The sequence below is a fragment of the Pisolithus orientalis genome (assembly GCF_024613125.1).
Source record: "Pisolithus orientalis strain OTSU chromosome Unknown F5J12scaffold_61, whole genome shotgun sequence".
NCBI lineage: Eukaryota > Fungi > Basidiomycota > Agaricomycetes > Boletales > Pisolithaceae > Pisolithus > Pisolithus orientalis.
The window spans coordinates 71,754-84,877 of NW_026260842.1; the positions used below are offsets into that span (position 1 = coordinate 71,754).

The following is a 13,124-nucleotide window of genomic DNA, read 5'->3' on the forward strand; positions in this document are numbered from 1 at the left end:
GAGGGATTCCCGGGAAGCCGTGCCTAGTTCGTTGCCTCCGCGGACGGGTACATCTTGTTCCCTACTCTCGAGGGCCTCGGAAAATGTAGCCCAGTGCCAAGATTACATGATAAGGGCCGGATCTGGGAGTCACGAGTTACAATACCAACTCTCTGCTTAACTCTGGCAGGGATTCGAGTCTTGCTGAACGCCGTAGGGGTCGCACCTTCGCTGCCAGCGAATAAGCAAACCTTTGCATTAAAAACTCGTAATACATGTGATACTTAGGAGTGTGAGCAATAAATAAATCGAAAATGCGCCAGGACTACTTGTTGTACTCTGGAAAGGGGGGGAAAGTTCGAAAAGCCTGCCAAGTTAGGAAAAGCATTAGAGAGGTACTATTGGTTACATGATCGGTGATGTTGGAGTTCTTGATAAGACCTTCCTAATCGAGCTGCGGGGTGTGCACCTACTGTGTCCGAGTTCCCCTCCCGCTTTCATGTATCAGACTTGACTTTTAAAATAAAACGCATACCATGGATATCATCTATCCCCGCGTGTATCTCCTTGACTTCCGTCTCTTTCCTTAATCTCACAGACGGTTGTCCGCGTTCACGTCTAGAATGGCTGGCTTGGAATCGGACCGCGAGATTCTTGCTGCTTTGACAGAGGTCGAACATCATGAAAAATTTGCTTACGACTTTACTTTAAAAGAGAAGGGTACGGTATTAGGCGAAGATGCCGAGGTCGATCCTATCCACGAGGGACTGGAGTTTCCAACCGAGGAAGAGCTCTTCGCTCTTCGCAGAGTGTCAGACGCCATACCGTGGACTGCTTACAGTTGGTTTTTACTCTTGTCTACGTACCAGTGTTTCCTGACATAGTTGGGCAGTGATCGCCGTCGTAGAACTGGCTGAACGATTTTCTGTCAGTATTATTTTTTTGGCATTTAAGGTTGAACCTGGCACTGAGGAATTTTGGGTGACGCATATAGTATTATGGTATGTGTTGCATGACTTCCCATATCAGCTCTGCAACGTCCTTTTCACGTGGTAGGTGCAAGCGCAGTCTTCGTAAGTTTTACTTCGTTCTTGCTGGATGTTTAACAGTGTCTCACTGAGCGTGGCAGGTGAATTTCATTCAACAACCACTTCCACCCAATTCAACCACCGGGGCAGGTGGTTTGAATGGTCAGTCTGGTGCCCTTGGGAGAGGTCAACAAATGTCCACGGGTCTCACGACCTTTTATCAGTTCTGGTGTGTAAACCCTAGTGGGTGCTCACTAGCGCCTCGCAACCAGACATCTCACGACCACACAGGTCGTACGGAACGCCTATAGCAGGTGCCTACATCGCAGACACCTATTGGGGTCGTTACAAGACCGTTTGCGTGTGCGTCGCAATCGCCATGCTCGGTCATGTTATCATGATTATCTCGGCCATACCTGGTATCATCGGAAGCGATGCCTCTGTCGGACTCTTTACTCTTTCTTTGATAGTCACTGGCATTGGTGCGGGCGGGTTCAAGTCCAATATCTCCCCTCTAGTGGCAGAACAATATCGCCGAACAAAGATGTTTATCTCGGTAACAAAGAAAGGGGAACGGGTTATCGTGGACCCCAGCTTGACAACGTCTAGAATTTACATGGTCAGATGTGATGCCATTTGGTCCCTATGATTTAGAGCTCATGTTACACCAGTACTTTTATCTCTTCATTAACATCGGCGCGCTCATCGGTCAGATAAGTATGGTATACGCGGAAAAGGTTCGAGTTGCACGGTGTTGTGTTTTTTATCTTCTTTTGATCGCTCAGCCTTTCTATCCAGTTCGTCGGGTACTGGCTAGCCTATACACTTCCGACCGCTGTTTTCCTTCTCTCCCCTTTGGTTTTGTGGTATGGACACGGCAAGTATAGCACTTCACAACCAACGGGTTCAGTGCTCGCCACTGCAGTCCGTGTCTGGCGATATGCTATGCGCGGACGATGGAGCTGGAACCCTATCAAGACCGTTCGCAACCTCACCGCCGATGACTTCTGGGAGAGTGCCAAGCCAAGCAAGGTCATCGGTGAGAAACCGGCATGGATGAGGTTTGATGATAACTGGGTGGAAGAAGTTCGTCGCGGGTTTAAAGCTTGCTCCGTGTTCCTTGTGGCTCCCGATTTATTGTGAGTTGCCGCTTATGACGCATGCTGGGCGATGATGCGGAGCGGAACTTGTAGGGTTGTCCTACAATCAATTGAACAATAATTTGACATCGCAAGCTGCTACCATGAGCACGCACGGTCTACCTAACGACATTCTTTCTAACCTGGATCCTTTGGCTCTCATCATCTTTATCCCGCTCTGCGACTTGGTCGTGAGTGCCCTGCCTCCTTCCTGATTGTCTGTGGTTTATGACGGTCCTGTTAGTTCTACCCTGCTCTCGTCCGATGGAGGATCAACTTCAAGCCCTTGCAAAAGATCGCTTTTGGGTTCTATACTGGTGCTACCGCCATGGTATGGGCGGCTGTCGTCCAGTACTGCATTTACAAGGTAATCTCCCCTATTCCTATGTGATGACATCCGACGGATGCCTAATCATCAGACAAATCCATGCGGATATTATGCCGGTACATGTGTCGACAGCAACGGGAACCCATTGGTATCCCCTTTGAACGTGTGGATTCAGAGCGGATCGTTAGTACTGAGTTTTCGCCTCGTTGCTAACAATTCACCCGTGGGTGTCTCCAGGTATATCTTGGTTGCGATTAGCGAGATCCTTGCTTCGATCACGGGTCTGGAGTATGCGTTTACTAAGGCGCCGAGGAACATGCGGTCGCTCGTCATGTCCATGCTCCTCTTTACGAATGCTGTAGCATCTGCCATCGGCGAAGCCTTCGTTTGTGAGTGCCTTGTCCCGCGTTGCTTTGCGGGTGTAATACTTACTACTGGCGGTAGCCCTCTCGACTGACCCGTTGCTCGTCTGGAACTACGGTTCCGTCGCTGTCATATGTGGCACATCTGGCATCATGTTCTGGATGCTCGTGAGGAAGTTGAATTCCGAAGAAGACAGATTGAACAATATGGCTGAAGGACGGTTTGACTGATAAGGTAGTCTAATTTCCTGATAAGTTTCAGGCGGTGGGGGCGGTGATGCCTGATACGCTTAGCACGTCTCGCAAGAGCGATGTAGTAATAATGTGTCATTTATAACAGTGTTAGCAAATTGACCATTGAATATTGAGCGCTAACAAAGTCCCACAAAGAATCTGGGTGAAAGAACCAAAAAAAAAGTCCCAGGCCTTCATGACATAAGCATACAGAGTTCAAGTCAAAGTGCCACATGTACAGCATCTGCTCTTGCTTCTCCCTCCATCTGTTGCCATGCCCCCTTGTAAGGCAGATGGCCACTTGATGCAAGTGTCATGGTCAGATAAGGATACATTTGCCCTTCTTGACCTCACTGATTCCCACAAGCCAACCACTGATGATGGTTTGAATTTCAAGGCACCATTTTGGAACACCTGTGCAGCTTCTCTGATGCTTGCAAACCATGAGAAAGGGGAGCCCAAAACCCCTAAAGCATGTAAAGGGAAATGGAAAAGGGTGAAAGAGTCAGTCAAATGACAGAATAACTAGCTGATATCACACAGCTATGAAGTACATATGTGGTTGTTGATCATCTCAGGTGTTCATCTGGATTTGCATGTTCCCTAGAGTCAGGGGCTGATATTGGTGTTGCAAATAAGAATTCATGGGACAGTTATATGAAGATATGATTCAATCCAATCAGATTGAATGTCCTGTGCAAATGGTGATGTCAGCAGGCCCACAAGGATGCAGCCCCTTATAAAAACAAGGGATGGCTATTCTATGACAGGATGAGTGTGCTCATACCTTCCAAGTGCAAGGGCTTGAATTGCTTTTTGGCATTGAGTATCAACACTTCTTCTTGAGGCCCATCCTATGCCAGGTTGAGTTCTTCCAACAGCAAGAGCATGGGGAACAACATGCCATCCCTGGGGTCACCTTCCATTGACTTCATGATACCAGAACCTGTTGGAGGAAGTGCACCTAGCACACCAGCAACCAGTAATGACATGGATATGTTGCCCATTGTTCCATCAGCATTGCTGTCTATGAACCAAATGATTTTCTACCCATTTGCAACTGGAAGTGCTGGTTTCAGTATGCCAACAACTTCCTATGCTCCACCATCATGACCATCTGCCAATCAAACCTTGTTCCACTCATTGGCAGCTTCCATGCTGGATAGTGCAATGGACATCCATTTTTTGACAACCAGCTAATAGGGCCACCAGACATAAGGAGTACATAGCCCATAACAGATCTGTGATCATTCATATTAGCCACCCAGTCAGCATCAATGTAGCCTAGCATTGCTGCAGCTCAGGGAGCTGCCCTAAGCTAAGAGTCATACCACATCTATGAGCCCATGCACCTGGTTAGGCCCTATGAGACAGTCAGTGGAGGCTGACAATCAGCCATTAGTGGCAGGCCAGTGGAGGTTGAGCCCATGTATGGCTTGTGCATGTGTGTTACATGAGAGCCATGAACCTATTGTCACCTTGTAGTATGGGAGAGCCCAACTGATGAGTGTCACCATGTAGTACAGCTGAGCCTGAGAGGAAATGTTGTCATGAGGAATGGTGCAGCTGTGGTTTGAATTATCATTGTCAGTTACAAGCAGGCTGGGGAGTAAGTGTCATCATGGACTATGGGAGAGCCCAATAAATGAGTGTCACCATAGCATACAGCTGAGTCCAAGAGTAGGAGTCATTATGGAGAATGGCTGGGCAGAGGTTAGAATTGTCATCATGGGGTACAAGCCAGCTGTGGGATTAGGGTGTAGCCACTGCAATATGAGTAGTCCCAGGTAAGCCCAGAGTTGGGTGTCCCTAGAAGGTATGGATGGGCTCAGCCCCTGGGTTCACCCCTGGCAACACTGTCATGCAAGCCAGCCCAACACCAATGCCATGCTAGCCATCCCAGCAACACTGCCCACCACCAATGCCATGCAGGCCATCCTGGGATGAATGCCATGTGAGCTGGGCCAACACCAATGCAATATGAACAGGCCCAATACCAATGCCATGCAGGCTGGCACAACACCAATGCCATGCTGGCTGTCCTGGCATCGATTCCATGTGGGCAGACCCAATACCAATGCCATTCAAGGTGTCCCAGCACCAATGCAATGTGAGCCAGGCCAACACCAACCCAGGACTAATGCCATGGAAGCTGTCCTGGCTGGCACTGATTTAATGTGAACCAGCACAATGCTAATGCCATGGAAGCCATGCTGGCACCAATGCCATGTGCTCCAGCACACTGCCACTGCCATGGGGCCATCATGGAAGCTGTCCCAGCACTGATGTATTGTGAGCCAGCACCAGCACCAGGTCCATGTGTTCCAGCACATCCCCAATGCCATGGGGCCATCATGCAGGCCATCCCAGCACCATTAGAATGTGTTCCAGCACAACACCAATGCCATGGAAGCTGTCCTGGAACCTATTCCATGTGTTCTGGCACATCCCCAATACCATGAGGCCTATCATGCAGGCCATTCTGGCACCATTGTAATGTGCACCAGCACTGGACCAATGCCATGGAGGCTGGCCCAGCACCAGTTCCATGTATTCTGGCATGTCCCCAATGCCACAGGTCCATCATGCAGGCCATCCCAGCACCTGTGTAATGAGTGCCAGCACATCCCCAATGCCATGAGGCCATCATACAGGCCATTCTGGCACCATTGTAATGTGTTCTGGCACAACACCAATGCCATGGAAGCCACCCTGGCACTGGTTCCATGCATTCCAGCATATCCCCAATGCCATGAGTCCATCATGCAAGCCATCCTGGCACCATTGTAATGTGTTCTGGCACAACACCAATGCTGTGGAAGCCATCCTGGCACCTATGCCATATGTTCTGGCACATCCCAAATGCCATGAGGCCATCAGTCAAGCTGTCCTGGCACCAATGCCATGAATGCCATCCCAGTGCCAATGCCATGGAGGCCCACTGAGAAATTATACCATGCCATGCCTGACCTGCCTGGACCTCCCAGGAGCAGGTCCACAGTGTATGTACATACTGGCACCAGTACCATGCTGGAGATGCATGTATTACCACAATGGTGGCTCTGGCAATGACCAGAAGACTAGCCAACTACCCAGTACATTTAAACTGTGGATTCAATGCCTTACAGCCTCCAGCAAGCCAGAACAATACCATGAAAGTCACCATCATGCTATACAGCAAAAACAATTGAGTTATGCCAGCCAGTCATCATTCAATCATCTAGGTGAACCATGACTCCATTGGCCCTTAGTGCTTGTAACACCATGGCCTTGGTACAGACATCACCATACCAGATTGGTTTTCCAGTATCTGAATCATACAGTAACAACTACCAGCAGCAGTAGCTACTTCTTCCTGGAGATCACATTTTGACAACATAGAATATATTGCTGCATCTAACAAAGTACAAGTACAAAGACAAAAAAACACAAATGGATTGCAAAATGACAAGTACATTGATGTTAGTTCGACCTCCATCCTACCTTCCTGTCTGGGCACTGATCTGACTGCTGGTGGTGGTGGAGTAATAGAGATTGCCAGACCTCCAGCAGGTCCATGCACAGGTTTGACATTCAAAGGAGGTACTTCCAAGCCAGCACCTCCCTTGAATGAAGCTGGGGGGGGGGGGTTCAGTGGACTCCTGTCTTGAGCCACTTCAGGATGATTGAACCTCTACAACACCAGTTGTAGTGCCAAGTTCCACCATGACTGGCATGTGAGGTACCAGTGTAGGGTTGGAAGTAGTGTGAAATGGGACCAGAGGATGGTTAAGCACATCTGGGGCCAGGAATAGGTGATTACAGATGGCATCTACCACCTGATGGAGAGCAGCAAGCTCAGTACAGGTTACTTCTATCTCCCACCTCATGTCAGTATTCTCCCACTCGAGGATGGTAACCTCTTCCCAATACTCATCACAATGGCATGGATCATTGGCACTGGTTGTAGTAGTTGGCACTGGAGTGATGGGTGGGTCTGTTGCAACACTTCTTGCACAAGACTATGACTGGGATAGCCATGACAGAGTAATAATTTCCACTACTCAATAGATATATTATTTCAACTGATTAGCAAAAAACATAGGATTGTGAATAACTTACTGGGGTGGCCAGTCCATGGGCCAGGAGATGAATGATGGCTTGTTACTTTGGATGGACCGGTGGATTGATTTCAGCTTGGTGCCCTTTGACATTTGGCTCATTGACTGGTCAATGGAGCTGGTGCAGGTGGTGGGAAGGCTGGCCATGTCTTCTGGGGATCATTGCCAGCGAGGCCTTGAACAGGAGGCTTTTCACTGCATCTCAGACTTGTCTCCCCTCCCCTTGAACAAGCTGCATGAGTATTTGGTACAGTGGCATTGCCAGCATGCCCTGCCAGCTAGCACCATACAGGGCCAACTCCTGTCCTGGCATCTCACACACCACTCAGCTTCCAGCACTACCTCCCAGGACTCAGGAGGGTTGTTGATGTCTCACCACTCCTGCACATCCTTGTTGACTGCTGGTTTCACCTTCTTCGTTGGTCTCCTTGACTGGCTCCAGCCTCTACTGGTCTGATCACTGGCATTGACAGGCTTGGCCACTGGCCAGCCATGTCTTGACTGGCTACAGCCCCATGCTTTCTCCCTGTTCTGATCCTCCTCATTTCCTGGCTTCTGCATCACAACTCCAGTGGTCCTAGCTGTAGTGTCTGTGGGTGCATCTTTGGATCCTGTATCAGTGGTCTACCCTAATTGCCATCCTCAGAATTAGTGCTCACCTGGAAGCCAAGTCCTTTGAGCCTCATCCATACCCAACTCTTTCCCCTTCCCCTTATCCACCAGCTGTGCCTGGTGCTTGGCCCTCAACAAAGGCCCAGTAAGCTCCTCCATGACCTTGTAATATGGGTGAGACTTAGGCTGGTGATGAAGGCAATACCACACATGATCCTTCACATTGGCCTCTTGTGCTGTCATCATCTGGTTGAAAGGTGGCCATGTTTGTGTGGCAAAGATTGTTGCTGGGTCAACCATGTGCATATATTGATAGCAATAAGATGTGGAGGGATCTTGAATGCCAGGGGTAGATGTTCAACAACTGTGGAGACCATTCCCTATGTAGATGTCAGGAATGGATATCATGGCTGTGATTTCACTTACCAGCTGGGCCCACACAAGCTGAGCCACTTTGCCCCAGTGCTTAGTGTCCCAGCCCCAAAGTCCTCTCAGTGCCTGCATTGTAACCCTGGCAGCCTCCTCAACCATCTGCTTGGCATTTTCAGTGGTGATGACTGGCTGGATGTTGTCAGTCGATTGTGCCAGGATGAAGGTGCTGGTGTTGGTGGTAGACATAGTGCTGTTAAAGCTTAGGTGTGCAGGTGGTGGGTGCTTGAGCAGTGTGGTGAATTTGCCAGCTAGCATACACCATTCAACAGGCTTACATAAGCACAATACAAATGCTCACTCTGGTGATGCTGTGATTTACAATATTCAATGTACTGGTTTAACCATTGAACATATTTTGGTGGGAGTAATGTATGGCAGTTGACAGTCATTCCACTAAGTGCCCATTTCCATTATGTATGCACTTGCACATCCAGCATGATGACTGATGAAAAAATATTGTGTAATACAATCTTATCACTGGTACCAAAATCATTCTCAAACATCAGTGTAATCCCCACAGTGCCTACAATGTTTTGAACTTTCATATGGCTCCCAGAAATGTTAGATTCAGTTCCAGCAGTCCAGATAAACTCTGTAAGTCAACCAGTCCAAGGACCATTACTTCTAATGACTGTGTGCAGTAATTCTGTCACACCATGATATGTAGCAGCTCACATCTCTCAATGAGGATGAGGAAATGTTTACTGAAAACAACCTGCTGGACATGCCATCATCCCCATTATGTGAGCCACCTTTTGAGCTGTCCCTGGCTCAAACAATACACCCAACTGGAATGGAACCCTCCTTCCAGTCCTCTGGTTCACCCAGATCACCTTTGATAGAGCCAGCATGGGAGTCATTGGCACCATCTCCCTCCTCTAGCAGCCCATTGGTTGAGCCTCCTTGGGACTCCATATCAACACACCTCTCTGAAAGCACCCCATTACTTGAGCTGGCATGGGACAAATCACCACTGCCTGTTGCCCCAGGTATGCCATTGCACAAGCCACCTTGGGGGTCACCCCCACCATTTCAGTCCCCACTGGTCAGTCCTTTACAAGAACCAGCATTTCAGTTGCCTGCTGCCACAAGATTGTCAGCTTACATCTACCCAACTCAAGCAGCTGGCCAATCATCATGACCATTCATCCTATTGCATGAGCCTCAATTCCAGTCCTTAACTCCCTCTGTGTCACTAGCCTGTTGCAATCCTATCCCAGTTCCCAGCCCAACAACATTCACATCACCTGGCAGCAATTTCCCTGGTCCTCGTCAACCTATGGACCTTTCAGATGCTCCTGCATCATTCAGCTCCACATTGATACCACCAGCTAGATCCCCATCACCAGTGCCAATCCCATTGTTGCATTTAGAGCTTTTACAGTCTCCCAGGAGTTCACCATACAGCCAGGAGTTGATACTCCACAAACCAAGTGTAAGTCCAGAAGTTCCTATGCAACCATAGCTAAACATGTCTACCAGTTCAAATGTCAAGGTGGATCTCCAGTATCATGGCTAGGAGTGGGGTGCATCAGCCAGACATCAATGCCACACACAATGCCAATCTGATCACCACATATAGGTATTATGCCAATACCCTGGTGGATGCAACCAGGGAGTGGCAATCACATGTTGAGCAGCATGCCATGCTTACCAGATTCTGGAAACAGTTAGCAGATCTTCTGGAGGAAGAGCCAGCAGGTGTAGGCTACTGTCTTAAACCAGACCAGCTTTAATTTGTATATTTAACTCATTTCAATGAACATTATGTTGAATGGAATTGGAGAAGTGCACAAATTGGCTGCAATTGGATTATGACAGTGGGTTATGGTATATGGTAGCTATGGGGCTGGTAATTCACCAGCAATTCTTGCACTGTGCACTATATATGGTTGTTGCCAGTCTACTGGAAAACATTAGGTACTGGCCTCAATTCTACCTTTGCCTCCTCATGGTTGGAATAGGATAATTCTCATCTGGCTGCCATGGGGGCCTACAATTCTGCTCTGGGAAATGAGCCACACCATCCTCTTCTGCTTGATCCAACAGTCTATCTTCCCTGTCCATTGCATGGCCTCTAGGCCTGGCATTTGAATTCCTACCCACCAGATCAACTCCTGACATTGATTAGTGTGTGTAATTGTGTTATGGATGTATACCTATGATCATTAAGTGATATGACCATCTTATCATTCTGGGCTGCTGTAGAATGCTGTAATGAGAGGATTAACCAAGTGTGCATGGAAACTGACCATTGGATCTGATTCTTGGCTTGGGCTTGGGCTTCCTTGCAGTTGAATCACCACCATCATTGGCATGAATGTCTGATACAATTCTATCAGCAATATTCATTGTTGCCAGATACCACTTACCAGCTGGCTTGGGGTATGCAGTAGCTGTATTGTGCCAGTCTGATGTGGACTGGTTCCATCATCTGTTGTCCTCCTGTGCATTGGATGTTCCAGTGGGATGATTTTTGGCACACAATTCCAAGGTCATGTTAGGGTTACCAGTAAAGAATCTGACCAGCTCTGACATACCATCTATTTGTTGCCATTTGGTGGAGGGTTTTGTGGGAGCAGCTGGTTCCTCCTCTGAGTGATGTCTGTAGTCAGAGCTGTCAATGGAATTTACTTAATGTGTGATCAGTTATGTATATCCAAATTGATCATGACCTCACCTTCCATCCAGGGTCTCTTCCCTTTGGCTTTTTCTGACCGGTGTTGGTGTTTGGCAACCAGCTCCTCCAGGGAACCATCCTGAGATCTCCACCTTCGGAACTGGAAGACATCTTCTGGGTGCTCCTGCTGTCACTCCTTCCAGAACTCCAAGGTTTCAATTAGTTCATGATGTGTTGGCCTGGTGGGCTCTTTGAACAGGATATTGGGAGGAAGATACTTGGAAAACACATAGGATGCCTGGTTGTCAGCTATTGCAGCCCAAGGTACACTGGCATTTGTCTTCCCACAAGCCAAGCCTGTGTTTAGATGTTAGTAACTCATCAACCATGGAAATTGGCATGTATGATAATGGCTGGTTATGAACACCCTCATGATGTCCTTTAATTCCAGTGTCCATAAGTCCAAGAGATTTGGAAGAATGGGTGTGCCATTGTCATTGGTGGACAGGGAGAATTGAGACTGCTTTTTTCCTTTCCATGCTTTTACTGTGGTTTGACCAGCCTCATCCTCTCTGCTGCCATCCTCTGTACCATTGGCCCCAAAGGCCTTCTTTGTGTAGGCTGACCACTTTCCATGAAGGTCTTCCCAATCCAAATAGAGCTCTCCACTGCCCAGCTTGTCATTGAAGTCATTCCTACACCAGTGTGAGTCAAAGTGTGGTTCAGTGGTGAAAACCAACCAAAACCAACACAAAAGACAAAAAGAGCAAGTGGTGGTGTGCCTATGCAGTATCTAGGTGGTAGAGCCTTTGATTTGGGTGGTTTTTTGTGAGCTATGACACTCAAGGATGAGTGCTGAGGGTTGGGGGTGCTCCTGACAAAGAGGGAGCAAGAATGTGATAGAAAGCAATAGGGTAGACTGCTGTCAGCCTACAGAAGGATGGATGGCAGCTTAATTCAATGTCCTAAGCTGCACTGAGCTCAGGGAGGGCTTGGAGTGAAGTATATTGATGATAGACAAGGATAAGTGAAGTAGATGATAGTTAGACCCTTAATAAAGTCTCAACTATCAAAGCTGCTGAATGAATTACTGAGTGATGATAAAATGCAAGCAAGAGGGGCTCTCTGATGTCTTTTTTTTTTTTGCTATCTAAGTACAGCGATTTATATACAGTACAGGGGTGTTGCCCTTGGAAAACAAGGTGCAAACACTTGGTAAGTGATTGGTAACCAATGAATAAGGAATGTAAGCAATGGGTAATTGTCTTGGAAAGCATTGGTAAGCATTGGTAAGGATTAGCAAGCCAAAAAGCAAAGAACCAGTAAGCAAAGTCAAAAGATTGGTAAGTATTGGCAATAGGTGAGTCAAAGACAGTCAGAACATCAAAGTATGAGTCAAGTGATGTCAGGAACTGGGAAAGCACACTGGAATCACATTAGGGGGAGGCTGTGCATGTCACATCTCAAAGAGATTGCTTCTAGGCCAAGGTGGGATGACAGAGAGGCAGTGCTGATCTGATGCCAATACAGTACATCCAAAAGTGGACAGGGTGAGTCAGATGTCAACAGGGGTCAAGCTTTGGGGGTCTGTGGGGTGACAGGAGCATAGGGGATTGCAACCTTCCCCCCCAAACCATCCTCTCAGTGAAGCAAATAAAAACTTCATGAATGAGGCTCTGTTGGAAGAGAGGATGAAGGGGGAGTGTCTTCTGCTGTATCTTGCAACAAGGAGGCAAGATGTGCATCATACTCATCATGGATGCAATCAGGGAGAGTGGAGAACAGTAGATTATACTGTAGCTGTCACAATCTTGGAAGAATGATGGATGAGACCAGTATGAAGACATTGCAGGGAGCAGGGAGGAAGGATCCATATGCTTCTTGGACTGGAGAGACTGAAACAACCACATAAGACCTTTCCAAGTGAATGACAGACCTGAGGTGACCAAAGAACACACTGTCCAAGCTGGATGGGCTGAGAGGGCACAGATGAGGGTGGGATGTACCAGGATGCTTCAGGATGGAAGCTGGTAGGAACTCCTGGTAGATATATGTAGCCATGGTCCCTAGCAAAGGGGACAAGCGAAATGATTGATGTAGAGGCAGCCATATCAGAAGAAGTTAGTGAAATGAGCATCTTTTGGAGGGAGTGCTGTAGAAACATGTGGAGTGTGCAAACCCTTTCCAATTTTGGAAGGTAAGATTGCATGGCTGAGCACCACAAGTGAGTGTGGGAATGGTCTCTGTATCTGCAGAAATGGTGGAGACATGTTGAAAACCAGAATGCCAT

At 47.9% G+C, this 13,124-nt stretch overlaps 3 protein-coding genes across 3 annotated transcripts; 1 reads left to right on the forward strand and 2 right to left on the reverse strand.

Annotated features, from left to right (window-relative positions):
• Window positions 1-602: 602 nt before the first annotated feature.
• F5J12DRAFT_907612 (POT family-domain-containing protein) lies at window positions 603-3,067 on the forward strand (the record flags this gene model as incomplete). Its single annotated transcript, XM_051748957.1, has 11 exons — window positions 603-819; window positions 872-906; window positions 1,109-1,236; window positions 1,299-1,626; window positions 1,679-1,744; window positions 1,806-2,146; window positions 2,256-2,337; window positions 2,391-2,513; window positions 2,566-2,657; window positions 2,712-2,863; window positions 2,919-3,067. 11 exons carry the CDS (start codon window positions 603-605, stop codon window positions 3,065-3,067), a joined length of 1,713 nt encoding a protein of 570 aa, XP_051595116.1.
• A 4,475-nt stretch (window positions 3,068-7,542) lies between these two features.
• On the reverse strand, window positions 7,543-8,400 carry F5J12DRAFT_786605 (uncharacterized protein; the record flags this gene model as incomplete). Its single annotated transcript, XM_051743487.1, has 3 exons — window positions 7,543-7,781; window positions 7,830-8,028; window positions 8,209-8,400. The coding sequence occupies 3 exons, from the start codon at window positions 8,398-8,400 to the stop codon at window positions 7,543-7,545; spliced, it is 630 nt and encodes a 209-aa protein (XP_051595117.1).
• A 1,639-nt stretch (window positions 8,401-10,039) lies between these two features.
• Window positions 10,040-11,005, reverse strand: F5J12DRAFT_786607 (uncharacterized protein; the record flags this gene model as incomplete). Its single annotated transcript, XM_051743488.1, has 6 exons — window positions 10,040-10,096; window positions 10,239-10,373; window positions 10,467-10,538; window positions 10,587-10,659; window positions 10,755-10,819; window positions 10,895-11,005. 6 exons carry the CDS (start codon window positions 11,003-11,005, stop codon window positions 10,040-10,042), a joined length of 513 nt encoding a protein of 170 aa, XP_051595118.1.
• Between the last annotated feature and the right edge of the window lie 2,119 nt (window positions 11,006-13,124).